This window comes from Dipodomys ordii, unplaced genomic scaffold (genome assembly GCF_000151885.1).
Source record: "Dipodomys ordii isolate 6190 unplaced genomic scaffold, Dord_2.0 Scaffold227, whole genome shotgun sequence".
NCBI classification, from domain to species: Eukaryota; Metazoa; Chordata; class Mammalia; order Rodentia; family Heteromyidae; genus Dipodomys; species Dipodomys ordii.
The window spans coordinates 1,825,440-1,842,213 of NW_012267443.1; the positions used below are offsets into that span (position 1 = coordinate 1,825,440).

Sequence of the window (16,774 nt, forward strand, 5' to 3'; positions counted from 1 at the left end):
ATCTGCTAGATACAAGGGTCATAATGACCTGACAACATGCAAGAGCTATATCATAGGCCCTTACTAGCACACTACCTTTATCTCATCATCTCTAGTATTTATCCAAGACATTTAAAGCATATTTCTGACCTTCTACATAACCTACATTCTTTGACTGAATCAGCTGCAGGTAAAACACCTTTTCCTCCCATCCAGCCACTTCCCGTAGAATGGTGTCTCTTTTCTGCACTGTTCTGTGACGCAAGAGCATTTGATTGGGGACTGACCCATCATGGTTGCTATTTTACATATTAGGTTGCTAACAGTTAATATGGAAGACAAGTTTACATGTGTAACGATATTTGTACACTCAGGATCTACTTTTTTGACAGTCCCTTACCTCTGGAGGCTGATCTCCTCAAACTTTAAGACTATATCACTTAGCATTTCTGATTGAGTTTAACTAGAACTCACTAGTGTTGAGAATGTGGGGTCAGTCTACATCATCTTTGCCAAGGGATTCAGTATTTAGCACTGGCTGCAACTTACAATGTTGCAGATGTTGAACAGCCTTCTCTCACAAAGGGAATCTCCTTCTCTCTCTTTACCTATTAAGGTAAAAGAGGGCAAAGCTCTTGTTGTTGCAAAGTCCTGTGATTTTCACTATCCCCTTGTTAGTTTTATTAACTCTGTTCAAAATCTGTTCACTGATCGGTTCAACCGAACCCTTAATGTATACCATCTGATTTTTATTAGGAAAAAAATAGAAAAAAATCACTGCCTTAGAGAAAAGCTCACCAAGTACTAAAACTTGTGCAAACTGAAAATAATGTAACTTGAACTTATCATGAAATTGCACACAAGTTGTATTATGGCCTGGCTATGTTGTAAACTGCTACTATGTAACAAGCATTTAAATTAGCGACTGTACAACTAAATTGACTTTAATTTTACTTTGAAATAACGCTACCTCAATAATGTTTTTAAATAGCTTTCATTAAACAACATATTCTTGACATATTATGCAAAAACTCCCACATATTGAAAATGAAACGGAAAGGGGTAGATATGTACTTTGTGGATCAGTGGCTTACCTCTTTGAACTTGTGACTGAGCTTGCTTGTGTCCAAGTCGGATGGGGAAAACATGTCCTCATTCTCAGGCAGCTCAAACACTTCAATAGCCATGTCACCACCAGGAAGAACAGGCCCTACCTCATCTTCTTCTTCATCTGTTGCATATTCTCCTGTCTGAAAGGAAGGGGACTTCAGAATCCAGCTGTCCAGTTGGAGGTGGGTTATTTGGAAAACTTTATAAGATAGGAATAAAGCAGGTTGCCAAATGGTAAAAGTCAGCTTTTTTAACCCAGCATGCCTCATGCAGCCAATGTTATAAACAAATGTTAGTTTATCCAGCCAAAGGAACAAGTCTGCCATACAAATGTGCATTTCTAAGAATCAGGAGCATTGAGAGTTGGTTTTTCAATCTGAGTTTTTTGTGATTTTACTAAATAAAATTCTGATGCTAAGGGAAACACGTCATTTCTTTAAATTCCCCCTTGTTGTATGACTAAGTCACGTAACACTGGAAGCAAGCAGAGAGGAAAGAGATTTGGGCCTGACATGGATGGAAGGGACCTTAACCAAGCCTTACTTTGATTCTACTCATCTTAGAGTTCAATCCATTCTATTTTGTTTATTAACTACTGTGAAGGTGAACTAGTGATAACTTGGAAGTTTCTAACCCTCAAACTGCGTATGAGCATATGCTGACTCCATAGGACTTTTATAAGTCTGAGTATTTTGTCAAAGTAAAAAAAATATTTTACACCAAATTCTAGAGTCGTAGGTTATTTTGAAAAAAAAACCCTAATATCTGCCAAAAGAAGTATACTGTGTCATAAGAATTACCCAAAGTTGGTCATGATTGCCCCTTTTAAATAGATCATACACTTTCGTTCTTTTCTTTTCTTTTCTTCTTTTTTTGGTGGTTGTGGGGCTTGAACTCTGGGCCTGGGCGCTGTCCCTCAGCTCTTCAACTCAAGGCAATTACTCTACCCCTTGAACCACAGCGCCACTTCTGGTTTTCTAGTGGTTTATTGGAGATAAGACTCTCACCGACTTTCCTGCCCGGGCTGGCTTTGAACTTCGAGCTTCAGATCTCAGCCTCCTGAGTAGTTAGGATTACAGGCGTGAGCCACCGGCGCCTGGCTCATACACTTTCTAATACAACAAATCTTCCCTAATGCTACATAGCTCTGCTGTTTGCCTCACTACTTTGTAACACCTGCTGGCCCCTGTAGGTAGAGTTCATGACCTCTGTAATAAATGTGCCTCTTTGCCACTAACTTCCTTAACATTATTGGAAAGTAGTGGCTCTTCTGGCAGCATCAGGCTATGAGACTGTAATTCAAACTAATTGTCTGCCATGTTTGCCTTAGATAATTTCAAGACAAATCACTGATTCACACAGTTAAAAAGACAAAGGACCTCTAATCCATCTCCGTTCCATCAGAGAGTTCTTTTCACACATGAAATACAGATAGAAATTCATATTGCCTGCAGAAAACTTCCATTAACACTGTACCAAATGGTCTATTCCTTTGATTAAGAAGGCCTAGCATCCTGACTGTTGCTTTTCCTTTTTCTTTTCCTGTTCAATATTTTTCCTGACATGAAAGGTATTTGCTCATTAACCTTGATGTGTTAATTCCTAGTGTCTGAAATACCATTATTCCATTGCCTTTGGACTTTCTTTCTCAAATGATGGCAGGCTCCTCAATAGTCTGATTCTTGGCAGTTGTCCCTGTGGCTGTATTCTGACTTCTTTCCAAGTGCCCCATGTTTAATTTGTGGTGTTTAGAAGGAGACACATTCTGAGTGTCATTGGCCACATAATAAACAAATAGCCCCAGCATCCTAGATGCTGCTTCTCAAAGATGCAATTAACACAAAGATCTTGACTTTGGTGATACTTTTTGACAGAAGTATGTTCAGGATATTCAGGGACAATGGTGTTTGTTTTTTTTTGTTTTTTAGTCGGTTGTAAGGCCTGAACTCTGGGCCTGGGCGCTCTCCCTCAGCTCTTCAGCTCAAGGCTAGTGCTCTACCACTTGAGCCATGGAACCACTTTTGGCTTTTTCTCCTTATGTGGTGCTAAGGAATCAAACCCAAGGCCTCATGCATGTAAGGCAAGCACTCTACCACTGAGTCACCTTCCCAGCCCAACAATGTTGTTTTATAACTGGCTACATGGTAGTTAAAATTCCCTTTTTTTCACGCAAATAAAATCAAGATGTTTGACTAAAAAGAAAAAAAAATCATTCATCTTCAATCTATATAGATCCCTAGGACCTGGGAATCTAGGACTCTTCCATAAATACTATTCCAATACTATTTGGCACATGTCTTTATGTGTCTGTGAGGCTGTACTCGATTTTTCTCTGCATACTCCATAACTGGGGATAGTTGGTCTCAGGTAACTTGTGTTTGTTAGTACAAAAGAGCCCACAAATCTTAGAAGTGCTCTAATTTCAGATTTGGTGTGGCATTCTTGGTAGTCCATTTCAAATATAAATATACTCATAGATATTCAGAGAAAAGGAGGGGGAGAGAGAGATATAGAGGTACAGAGAGAGTTAACAGGCATTTTGTAAATACTACTGAGCTAGTACTCATATAGTAAGAGGAATGTAGCAAGCCTAGTATATAAATAATCTCAAGAGATGCTAAAAGTTTGTATGCAAAGGTACAAATGTATGAACTTGTCTTTAAGCCTATAATCACAAGTACTAGTAAAGCAAACCTTTGTTTTTGAAGGTTAATGGCATTACATAAAATTCAGTTCTATATAATCAATTTGATGACTAGCATAAATGACTCAAAAAAATCTTAAGCTAAATATAAAGTCTGACTAAGCCATAACAATATGGCACATTCTAAACATGAATTAAAATGAATAATCTGATTTTTTGCTGGTTTGAAAATACTTATTCACTGTGGGTGCTAATTATATGTACAGCAGTACTAGGCTTTGAACTTGGGGCTGTGGTTTTGCTAGGCAGGTGCTCTACCTACTTGAAACATACCCCAACCCTTTTATGTTCTGGTTGTTTGTCAGATAGGCCTTCACTTTCTGCCATATCAGGGATTATTCATGCAAACCATCATGCTCAGCTTTTTCTGGTGAGATGAAGACTTGTAAACCATTTTCCCAGGCTGAACTACAAATGCGATCCTCCTTATCTCTGCTTCCAGAGTAGCTGGGATTATAGACAAAGGATATAGAATCCAGTGTAAAGGCAACTTTTTATTAGTGGGAACCAAATAGTAAGAATATGTAGACATACTAGAATCTGGAATACTTCTGAGAACTGTAGTTATAAGTCCTAGCTTTACAGAAGGGAAAGGATTTGTATGTTATGTCATGGAAGTGGTGAAGTGGTGATTGGAATAAGTATCTTGATTTTTGGTCACTTAGATCTGGGCTCAAATCCTAGCTTTGAGACTTTAGGAAAGTTAACTACTAGATTTAAGCTTTACTTTCTTATCTATGAAGTGAAAAAAAACTATAAAAAGAGCCCCTTATCATAGTAAAGTTTTCATGAGATTAAACTGGACAGTATCTGGGATGTGTTTTAACACAAGGCCTGTCATATGGAAGATGTTCCAAACTGCTGCTGCTGCTGCTGCTGTTGGTCACCAGATTATTTGCTGAGACTTGGGCTCACAAGTTCAATTCCTTAGACAATCTCCATGAATGAATCTTTTATAAGGAAATTGCTCCTCCTGAAATAAAATCTTTTGTTTTGCTAAACCTGTCCCTCTGTTACACATGTGCAGTAGCCACTTGCTTCTAACAAACAAGAAATCTTCCAGACCTTTGTATTCCTCACACACTGGCCCCGACTGCTGCAGTAGTCCAAGAGGAGTATCTACCACATCAGAATACCTAAGACATCTGCTGCCCTAAATACTTTACTAGCCCACTCCCTTCTGTTCCCTCTGTGTGGGTCACATTACCGATTCCATTTTGGTACTTCGTTGTGTGTCTTGTTTCATGAACATCTTTCATCTGGAAACTCCGCGCATGTGCCAGGTACTATTTATCTCTACAGTCTAGAGTGGGTAGGCCAGTGTTTGGCACAGAAGCCACCAAAAATGTTGCTGAATGAAGTGAGCTATAGCCACATCAGCACAGCACAATAGAGCCTGACTTTCCTGTTCATCTCAGCTTTCCAGTATGAAATGTAGCAAAGCCCAGCTGCAGATGGGGTCTGAATGACCCTTTAGGGGCTTTTTACTTGTTGTTAGGTTCAACCATTCATTAACAGTCTTTTTTTTTTTTGCTGTAGCAATGTTTGCTGTGGTAAAATCAGAGAAGCTAAACAGTGCTTATCATAAAAATAGCCTTAATTATGCAGTTTTGTGGCATTTTGTCTGAATCTGGTTATATATATATATATATTTTTTTTTTTTTCAAAATCAGTTCGGAGAGAGAAAAGAAGAAAGCTGCTTTTTCTCTGGAGGAAAAAAGGCTTCAAATGAAGATTGATGTTTAAAACATACCAATCTTCACCAACTATTGATATGGCTTGTAGCAGCAAAACCACCCTCTTTCCAGCAAAGGAATCTCCCTATTTTTGACCAGTGATTTCTGTATGCTCTAAGTTTTGTAATGTTGGGTCATTTCATCCCCTTGAATATGCTCAGCTATAAAACACTTTTTTCATAGGGTTGTCATAAATTGCAAGGTTTAAGCACAATGCATAGAATATGCTAAATGACTGTGTGATTTTCTGACTACAATTATACATACTACCCCTTGTTTCTACAAGGCAACAATAAAGTATTACAACAATCAAGAACATAGCTTTGGGGCTGCAAAGACTAAGTTCCCAGAAAAGGAAAGATTTATCTTTTGTGTGCTCTTGCATCAAATAGCAAAAGTTATCCTTCTTTTAGAGTTAACTAGTGAAATTATGTATTTTTCAGTTAAATCTTTCCATCTATGCGAACTCATGTTTTCTTGTGAGACAGTTCATGAGCTAGTTTTCAATACCCTTTCTTTTAGAAAGTATACTTCAAGAGCAGGGGCACTATTTCCTTTGATGGTGAATAGATGCTAAAATGATCCCCATCAATCCCTGCTTCCTGGGTATTTATAGTACCTTTCTCTAGAGTGTAGCATGGATCTATCAACTCACTTTTAACAACCAGAATATAATAAGAATAAAAGAAGTAATAGTGTTACTAACAACACTAGGATTTCACTGCTGAGATTAGCTTATACAATGTCACTTACATTTCTTTTGTCCTTTTGCTTTTTCTGTGCCATAACTATTGGGTCAGAAGCTGCCATGCTGTGAGTCTGAAGAGGCCTCACATTACAAGAAACTGGCTTCTGGCAATAGCCAGCAAAGTCTGGCTGTGCAACAGTCACAGGAGAGGGAGGCTCTCCTGAGCCCTGCGACAGCTGCAAGTGAGCTTGGAAGCCGACCTGCTCCCAGTTGAGCACTTAGATGACCACAACTTTGGCTGACACCTTTCCTTCCAGTCTTGAGAGAGATCTCGAGTCAGACGCATCCAGCTCAACTGACTCACAGTCTTAGTAATGCATAAATATTTATTGTTTTATGTTGCTGTGGATTTTGGTCATGAGGAATACTCCAAGGTTATATGTTCATCATATCACTGAAAATAATCACCTGAAACCAAAGTCATTTATGCCTTTGCTCTTCAGACATTTATAGAAAAGATGCATAGAGAAATCATCTCTCAATAGTACTCATCCTCATATCTATATTGTCTGTAGCTGTGGTAGATTTTCCTATGTCTATGACAGGCCCAATGTGAGCAATAATGAGTACCTTGAAAATAATTTAAGTTCTTTACCAAATTTATATTTTGTTTCCACAGCAAAAGAGCAAGTTTCTTGTGGGCATCAAACTAATTTTCCGTGTCTTTTTAGTAAATGTTGGCTACCATCAAAAAAGGTAAATGCTGCTGTCTTTAAGTTTCTGGCAAACATATTCTAAACAAGGAACGGAGCAATGAGCCCTAGTTTTCCCACTAAAGACCCTGAACTAACCAGTTAACACACCAAAGTGAACCTGTACAGTTCAAATATCACGCTACAATTTGAAACTGGCATCTTCCTTTGTTTCATTTTACAGGCCAAGGAAACAATGAAGCACTTATTCAGATGCCAGCAGAACTGTGGGAAGAAACTAAGAAATCTTTATGTTCCTGAATGTTTAATCTTCACAACAGGATAACTACAGCCACCAGAGAGGCACAAGTTATTATCATTGTAACAGTTCTATAATCATACAATTAATTCCATATTAGAAAATATAATGTATTTGTATTGAAATGAATTCGTAGAGCATAATAATGGTCGATCATCAACAAGAACCTGGAATTATAGTTACAGAAGTTAAAGCAGAACAAACAAAAGAAACCAACAAAAATGTCATCAATGGCATTTTTATGCAAAATCTACAGACTGATGATAAATACAATCTCAATTTTACAATCTCTTTCCAGGGGGAATTATGATCTTTACCTCACATGATTATCTGGTGCTTTGCAGTAGCAATTCCTTCTTGCAAAGGGTTTGTGAAACCCAGAACTCAACCCTTACATCAGTGTGCTGGCATTTTTAAACAAGATAATTGTCGTGCTATCTTCCCACTAACTCCCATAGCCCCAGGTCCTCCATGAGCCCCAAACTCCTTATGAGTCAGTAGGTCTGAGGCTACGTGGGGAAAAATATTTCTATTTTTGAAGAAATATCATGAGATTCTCACATGGAGGTGAGTTTTAACCTACTTTGTGGTTCTCATAGAGCAGACACTTATATTCACTTTACATTCCCATGACGATTAACTGTATGATATGCACAGAGAATTTAAAATCTTTTAAAGCACTGAATTGACTTGACCCAAATGCTTCCTAAATAAATGTTAAAACATAAAGAATAACCACTACCAATGGACCAGCAACTTAATTGAAGAAGAGGAATGGTACCGACCATACCTCCTGGACTCCATCTAAGCTGCTGACTCTTCTAAAGAAATTTTGCTGAATTCTATTATTGTTAGGGCTTTGGAATTTGTTTCATTTTTGTTTCACTTGTTTCAGTTTTACCTTTTTGTTGCTACACAATGTGTTCTTATGTTGATAAATTTTCTACAAATGGAATCCCATTGTGCACATTCTTCTGTGCCTTTTAACTTTTAGCAGTGCATTCAGATTTGTAGGTTCTGAAACAACTTCCATGTACTCTTGCACTGTGTGAAAGTACACAACAAATTCAATAGATCTGGCCTGCTCTTATTAGTAAAGATGTCAGCTGTGTTCCTTGTGTTTTCTTGTTATAGAAGTGTATCCTGCATGAGTGTGATTATTCATAAATATAAGGGTTTTACTAAAATGTTTGGCAGCTTGTTGAATCCAGTTGACTGGATAGTGTCAGTTTTCCAAAGTGGTTGGGTCAACAATAAAGTTCCTCTTTCTCTATGTCCTTCTGGAACTTAAACTATCTGATTTAAATCAATTTAGTAGGTTTGAAATGGCATTTCATTTTGTTTTAAAATTTCCACTTACTGGATGATTGTTAATGTGGCTAGGAGTCACCAGTCCCTGGAGTTATTCTGTGAACGGATTGTGCAAGCCAGTAGTCCAAGTGGAATCTTTTCCTATTGGCTTACTTATTTTCCAAACATTTTCATCTATTTTGTGTGTCATCCTTTTCATTTTCTTAAAGGTATTTTTCTTCATGTATGGAAGTTTTTTTTAACAACAATTTTCTCAATCTTTTCTTCTGTAGTTTTGTTTTAAGAAACTACTTTTTTTTTTACACTGGGATCATCAAAAACACTGTTCTACACTCGCTTCTGAAATTCATAGCTTTGTTTTCCTATTTGAAAAACAAATTTCCTTGGAATAGAATTTTGTAATTTTTAGTAATATTTTTCTCATGATTATCTTTGCATCACTTTCTGTATAATTTTTTGTCATCATTATTCGTTTTAGTGCCATAGTGATAGCTAAGTACATACTCTAAAGGTTTTATCTGCATTTCTTATTTTTAGGTCAAGTTGCACATTAGTGGAAATTTTATTCCAGCTTGGTATAATTGCGAATAAAATAGTTTTTAGCTGACCATTCCTCCATCTCTTCTTTCTCAACATTTCAGTTCCCTTTCTTGCTTTGTTTCAACTTATCCCCATTCTCTTCCTTCCTCATTTTCTTCCACTGTTTCATTAATCATGGCACGTAATTTACATGTGAGTTTTGCACTTTGAAACTGTAACTCACATTTCTTGAAATTTGAACATTTAGGCTTTGACAAAGGAAGGATATAATCTTTTTCTCCTGAAACCTAGCATACATTCAAGCTGTAGTGATAATGATTTCTCAGAGACAATGTTTTCTTCCTTTCCATAAATCACTAAGATAGGACATTGGTAATTTTCTATGGATTCCTTTGGTTGGTGAACATATTTCCCTACGCAGATTTCATTTCAGTTGTATGCTTGAAGTTCTCCAATTAAGACATCCCATTTTGGATGCATATACAATAAAATGCACTGATATTAGGTGTATGTAAGTGAACACTTTGGTCACTAGCCACAACCACATATAAGATATAAATCATTTCTGTTGTTCTAATTAGTTGTCTCATGGAAGTTGGTAGTCATTTTCATCCAGTCTGGCACTAGAAGTTAGTTTTCCTAATTCTATAATGTCATTTGAATGTACTTCTCTATGTCTGGCTTCTTTTCTTCATCCCAATGTCATATGTATGTATTTATCATTAATTATTAAGGTGATGCTACTCTGCTTTTGCTTCTATAGAAGATTTCTATTTCCTTCAACTCTACCATTTTCCCTTCTTTATTCAATGTTAAGTAGAATAAATCTCTATATACTAGGTACATTCTTATTGTACCTAGAGAGGAGCTTTTAAGCAGAGGAGAATGTCTACTTCCTTAGGAAAGTGTATGTGCAGGGGTGTGTGTGTGTGTGTGTGTGTGTGTGTGTGTGTGTGTGTGTGTGTGTGTGTGTGTGTGTGTGTGTGTGTGTGTGTGTGGTATGTAGTATGTGTACTTTGCTTAGCTTAGATGAAGCATGGATAAAATCTTCAGTTGAGTATTTTCTAAGAGCCCTATGTTTCAATGGCAATAATCACTATTACATATTCTTACAAACTTGAGGATCCACAAATCACAAGATATAATTTAATGACTATAAAGATCTAACAAATTTGGAGCCTATAAATGGCTGTTAAAAAGATTTTATGTTTCTCTAATTCCTCAGGCTCTTATAAGAATCAACCCACTTACCTCTTAAACATATTTGACCTCCATTTCAAACTCCATTACCTTTTTTTACTAAAATTGTTTTGTACTTAAAATGTAGTATTTTTTAGACATTGTGCAAATAAGTAGTGCTGTACTTTAAAAGTTAAAAGTATAAGCTTCATGCTTTGAAAAACTAGAGAACTTAGCATCAAAACCTTCTTTATCTAAAAAAACCCATTAGATTCAAAGACAATATAAATCCTTACATATACTGTATTGTGCAACCATTAGACAGCCTCAATATTAAATACCAGTTTTCCTCATGACATTAAATCATAAAATATTTGAAGTGTTAGTGATTAAAAGCATCCATGCTTAAATATTAGGAAGTGACAGCAAACTGCGGAACCTCTACAAAAAGACTTGTGATGGTCTAGAACTAACATGTTTTCCTTCAAGTCATTATTTTCAGATTATTATTCAGCACACCAATCCAAAGCTTTGGGAAAGCTTTTCAGAGCACAGGAAGTTAATAAGACACACAGAATATTTAATTTCACATGTGAAGCAAGAAGGTACAAATACACATTAGTTTCTACCCCAAACACAAACCTTAAGGGAATAGTTGTTATTATTATTGCAGTTGCCAGACACTCCTTGCAATTCAGCCACAGTGTTCTAAAATGGTTGACAAAAACAGTTAAAGAAGGTTCTTTTCACCTTGGAAGAGCAGCATAAAGGCAAGGACAGGACAAGTACTAGAGTCCTAGTGCTAGTTGTAACACAATGTCAAATACCAGGAAGATGTCAGCTACCTGGGTGGAAGGAGCCTCACTTACAGTTTAAAGGTACAGCATAGTTGTCAAGGTTGTCCATAACACCTAGGACCTCCTGACTACAAGGCACAAGCTGTTTCCAAACATCAAACAGCAAGTCAAATTTAATGTTCTCCACTGAATTGTACTTCACATAAAATCTACATTCGCGTGTTTTCATACTTAGCCGAACTGTATAGCTTTCGCCTTTGATTGTTACATGTTAATATAAGCAATAAAAACCCCATATAGGCAGCTATTTTAACTTGTACCCAATTCTTTAAAAGATTCTAAGAATTAATACTGTTGTGATATTGTTATAATGATGATAATTTCCAGTAAGGAAAACAAATCACAAAAGATTAAATTGTTTTTGGTGAAGGGGCTTCAGTTTCTAGAGTGATGATTACAAGTGTATCATGAACAGCTGCTAAGAGAATTTGAAATGTCATCGACAATAAAAGACTTTACAACATAATAAATACTCTTTTAAAAGGATCTTTAAGAAATCCAAATAATCGTATGATTTTAAACATCTATATAAAATTACCCTTATTCATTTCAAGGACCCTACTATTTTCTAATTAAAAAAAAAGAGGTGTAACACCAGTATGTATGGTATTTCCAATCTGGGTTCATACTACTTCAAACTGCATAACATGCTTTGATAAAAAAAAAGGTACCCATACAATACAAACAAGTTATGAAAAAAATATATACCACAATCGCATGTCTCACCACTAGAAGGTTAAACATTGGTAGGGATCGATTATGCCGGGACAGGGGAATAAATGTTATTAAAATGAAAATCTAGTTGAAAATTTTACCATACCCCTGGAATTTGCTGGCCTAGGGCTGACTGTCTGAGGGGTTCACTGAACTCCTCCATGGTTACCTTTCAGAGTGTTAAAAAAGAAAAGAAAAACAAATGAATAGTAATTCCATGAAATCCAGACATGCAACCACTCATCACAGATTTGATGAGATGTACATTAAAATGCTTCCAGTGGTTCAGATTTCCATCTTCTTCAGCTTTTAGGCACAATCATCTTTACTTTTTTAAAAAAATTAACATGTTTAACAGAGAGTGAACAGAAATAGGAATGCAAATTAAAATGGAATTGGCTGTTTGCTTATTTTAAACTCTTCTAGTTTAAATATTTGGAGAAAAAATAGAAAAGGCATAAATTTAAATGTTTGAGGATTATCTATACATTTCAAATTCTATTAGAGCATGACTTACAATTTGAAATATGCCAGTATAAGTGAAACATTCTAAGTCGTTACTCCTAAACTTTATTTCTTCTATTCATTCCTTTTCAGAGTACCATTGTACTTTTACAGTTTCAGGACACATTTCTCACACTATGGTGCTTTCTGCATAACCCGTTCATGCACGTAGCTCCCTTGTGTTAATGTGTCAAGTTCCAAGTTACAGTCAACCTTGGATGGTTTGATCAAAACCAGAAGCTCTCTGTTCTTCTGTAGACAACGCTGATCTGAGGGCTGGCTCTGCAAATTAGTTGGATGAACTTGGTTCCTCTGTATTTAATTAGAGATTTTCCTGGCTATCTTTAGGGAATGTCTCAGGGGATATTAGCATATAAAAGATTTGGAATTTGAAATCCCAAGATGATTTTATAAATGGTAAGAAAAGTAAAAAGCCAGGTGACTGATTACACACTTCCCCAGCCTGTTCTAATAAAGATATGTAAATCAACAAATTGCTTCATTGCTTATGGAATTAAATCTGGTTTTCAAGGATCATTTAGCCATTGGAGATCCAATTCTGGTTCTTCTCATTTACTTTTCTTCTTGAATATTTTCCTTTTCATTAACAGAAAAAAAGAGAACAAATAGAAAATACAGAGATAACACTCAAATCAATTTTGTAATATTTGATAGCCTTAGTTTAAAATTTTGAAACAAGTGATAACATGGGAGGTTTTAACAATGGAGTGAATTTTCATGATTTGTTCAGCTTTCATCTCTCCTATTGACAGAGAAGTAATGGCTGTTTTTACCTGTGCATGTTTTAAGAAGGCATTGTGTAACACACACAAAAAGGAGAACACAGAAGCCACAGGGGAAGATGAGAGAGCAACCTCAAAGGAGTAGACTTGAACCTTCACACTAAAGGGAGGATTACTTGGAGTAACACAGGAGGCATCTGATTTCTATTTCTGCAACTTGTGGAACAAAGTGAAAATTCAGCTGAAAGCAAAACTCAAGTTTTTGCAAAACATTTCAGCATTCAATTACTCTTAAACTCTAATGAAGATGATACTAATGGATTGCTGCCTTGACGAATTCTCCAAGTGTCCAATTTCCCTCTTGTTAAGGAAAATAAAACAAAGATTCAGAGAACCTAAGTAGTACACTCCCACCACTCAAAACAGGAACTCTGCTAACATCTTTTGTTACCTTTTTCTGTACATGCCTTAGTACAGAAAAACCCACCCAAGACTCCCCTCAAAACCTCCCCTCAAAAAAAGACTCCCCTCATTGCATGGCCCAGACTTTGGTGCCAGGAAAACTATTTTAATCCCAACTTGGTAAACTACTCTTTCATCACTAGGGAAAAAAACCCTTTGCCTTTCTAGGGGCAAATATCTCTTGTGATTCTTTTAAAGATTAAATGAGGCTAGGCGCCAGGGGTTCATGTCGGTAATCCTAGCTACACTAGAGGAAGATCAGGATGATGATAGTGATTCCAAACTAGCCTGGACAAAAAAAAAAAAAAGTTTGCAAGACCTCATCTCAAGATAAAAAGCTGGATGGTGTAACTACTATGGGAAGTATGAATAGGAGGTCCAAGCCAGCCCAGGCAAGTAAGACCCTATCTAAAAACTATCCAGAACAAATAGGGTCAGGGGTATGGCTCAAATGGTGGAACACCTGCTAAACCAGCATGGAGCTCTGAATTCAAACTGCAGTATAATATCACCAGTATGTCAAAAAAATAAAATAAAACAAAACAAATATGGAGATCATGTAGAAAGAGACCCTTGCCAACTATCTGATAAAACTATTTAATTGTTCCTCTTACTGCTAAAATTACCTTCTCAGATGACCATCAGCTCCACTGGCTTTCCAAACAGGCTAACAAACAAAACCCTAGCAATCTTCTACTTAGTATAGGTTCCTGTATAAAGGTTGAGCAAAATTATTTTTATGTTACTTTAAATTATTACATTTTATAAAAATCATTCACACATATCTTTAACTTCTAGCACATGTCCATAAAGTGAGCAACACAATACACACACACACACACACACACACACACACACACACACACACACACAAGCTTTAACTGCTTGACTGAAAACTCTGGGGGATAAATGAGATCAATGATCAATTCCTCAAAATAACTGGAGGAATCACATGATAAATGATCTAAAATGTTCCTCAGAAAAGTGTGAAAACACACACAACAGTTATTTTCTCTCCTTATTTAAATCTAATGTCTTTTTTTCTTTTTTTTTTTAGAAACAGTCTCAGGAGGGCCTTGAACTTGCAATCCTCCTGTCTCGGCCTCCTGAACATTGGGATTATAGAGGGGCACTACCACACCAAGCTCTAGGCCTGATGTGTTATTTAATGCTAATGGAATATGAGAAGCTAGAAAAAATTTGGAGGCTCAGTCCAATCCTGTATAGACTCAAGGCCACTCAGGTGCTAGCCCTAGCTTGGCCTCCTCCCTTCCAACCACTTGAGGTCACTCTACTCCCCTGAATCTACATACAAAATCTTTGCAGAAGAATGAGAGGCAAAGAGTTTGCCAAGAATGATTCTAGAATTCTATAGTAGGCTCGCAGTCTGAGTAAATCAATGCCCCTAATAAAATACCAAACACTGTAGCAGAAGATTGAAAGCTAAGTTTACAAGGTCAAATAGGTTAGTTTCAAAACCCAAAGTAGTAATTTCATATCTCAGTAAAATTAGAAAAAACTCATCATTTCAAATGGACTTTTCAGATGAAGGACTAAAGAAGGAAATAGAATGCTAAGATTAATTGACTCTCATGAAGATTTTCTAATAAATTACTCTTTGATCAAAAGTTAGTTGGCATACCACTGCTAATTTTTGACTATAATGAATGAAGAATATACACATTTGGGTTAAAATATATATCACAGATTAAATATACATTCAACAATATTTGAATGGCTATTTCTTAATTTTTTTCTATATACTTGTTAGCCACCAACAAAAGTGGTTTTTTTTTCCTGGAAAAATAATATATTCGGATGAGCAGAGCTTAAACATGTAAAATTTCACTATGCTTATATCAATTGAGATAAAAATGAATATTTATCTGAATATTCATTTATGAGTATGGAATACTACAACTAAATTGTTGATGGATCTAGTAAATATGGAACATATGCATGTTTGAATGTGCTTATAATAAAGCATGTTGTCCTATTGTATCAATGTACATTTGGCATGACATTAGAAATAGACCAGCATCTGTGTTACATTACAGCACACAAGAGTTCCAGAGAACCGTTTTCACTTGGGGGTTAGCTTCTACTCATTTACTTGATCTTCTACAGAGAACAGGATGTAAAATTATTCCAATATGTATCTACCCCATGAAACATTTGCTAGTGAAAGAGGTTTGTTCTGTGTTTTGTTAGCACAAATCATAGTGAGCAGGTCTAAAGAACTTTCTCTTCCTCTGGGGGTGGGGCTGCCTCTGGAAACACTCAGCCATCTTTAGTACTTTTCTGTGTATGTTTATATATGTATAGGTATGTTTTTCCACTTAAAAATGTTTATTGATTCCTTTGAAAGAGTATCATAGGCTATTGTTGTACATTTGGAATAGATTGAAGAAAACATAAAACAGAGAGACCATTTAACTCCAGCAATAAAGATAACTACTCTTCACATTTTTGGTGTTTCTACTTTCTTGTTTCTATGAATTTCTTTATAATAGTATGGGTAAAGTCAGAATACTATAAATAGGATTTACGACTTGATACATACATATCTGATACAAGTGGCATTTCCTTTCTGTGAGGATGAATTTTAGTACGATATGAAACTGCAAAGAACCTACTACACTGTTGCAGTCACACTAGAGTCAAAACGGTGAGAATGAATGAAGAGCAAGTTTGCCGTCTTCCTACCTCATCATCATCAGCATCATATTGGGCATAGTGCTGCTCAAGCAGCTCTCTCTGGCGCCTCTCTTGTTCCAGCGTCTGGCTTATCAACTGGGCAACCTCGCTCACTTGTCCTGGTTTTTCCCGTCCAATGACAAATCTGTGGAAATAGTTAATGAAGACTAATATAGTGAGGACTCTCCAGCAAGAAGGAGTGTTGAAAAAAGTGGCCAAGAACCAGATCAAAATGTAGCATGGCTCTGGTATTTGAGCCCAAGTCCCTTTGGGAAAGGAAAGGTTCCCTGAGCAATGACATTACAGACACAGATCACAAAGGACAAGCACAGGATCAAGGAAAAGACCATTAAAAAATGAACACTTTAGAAGAAGCCATCATGGATATAGTCCATTCAGTAGTAGTTTACACATTTGGATGTTTTTGGGGGAAAAAAGTTAGCCAACATACAAGTTTCTGTATTTAAATTGTACTAAATAAATTTCCAGAATTTAAGAATCATTTCCACAACAATGTCCATCTTAGTGAACATAAAAAC

The 16,774-nt window shown here is 36.4% G+C and overlaps 1 protein-coding gene across 1 annotated transcript in view; it reads right to left on the bottom strand.

The window, feature by feature from the left end:
- Ppp1r9a (protein phosphatase 1, regulatory subunit 9A) overlaps nt 1-16,774 on the bottom strand; it is a 251,716-nt gene that overhangs the window by 54,701 nt on the left and 180,241 nt on the right. Inside the window, exons 6-7 of the mRNA XM_013035860.1 lie at nt 16,245-16,380; nt 1,074-1,229 (exon numbers count right to left, since the gene is read on the bottom strand). Coding sequence (XP_012891314.1) covers nt 1,074-1,229; nt 16,245-16,380 — 292 coding nt within the window. The remainder of the gene's footprint in view (nt 1-1,073; nt 1,230-16,244; nt 16,381-16,774) is intronic.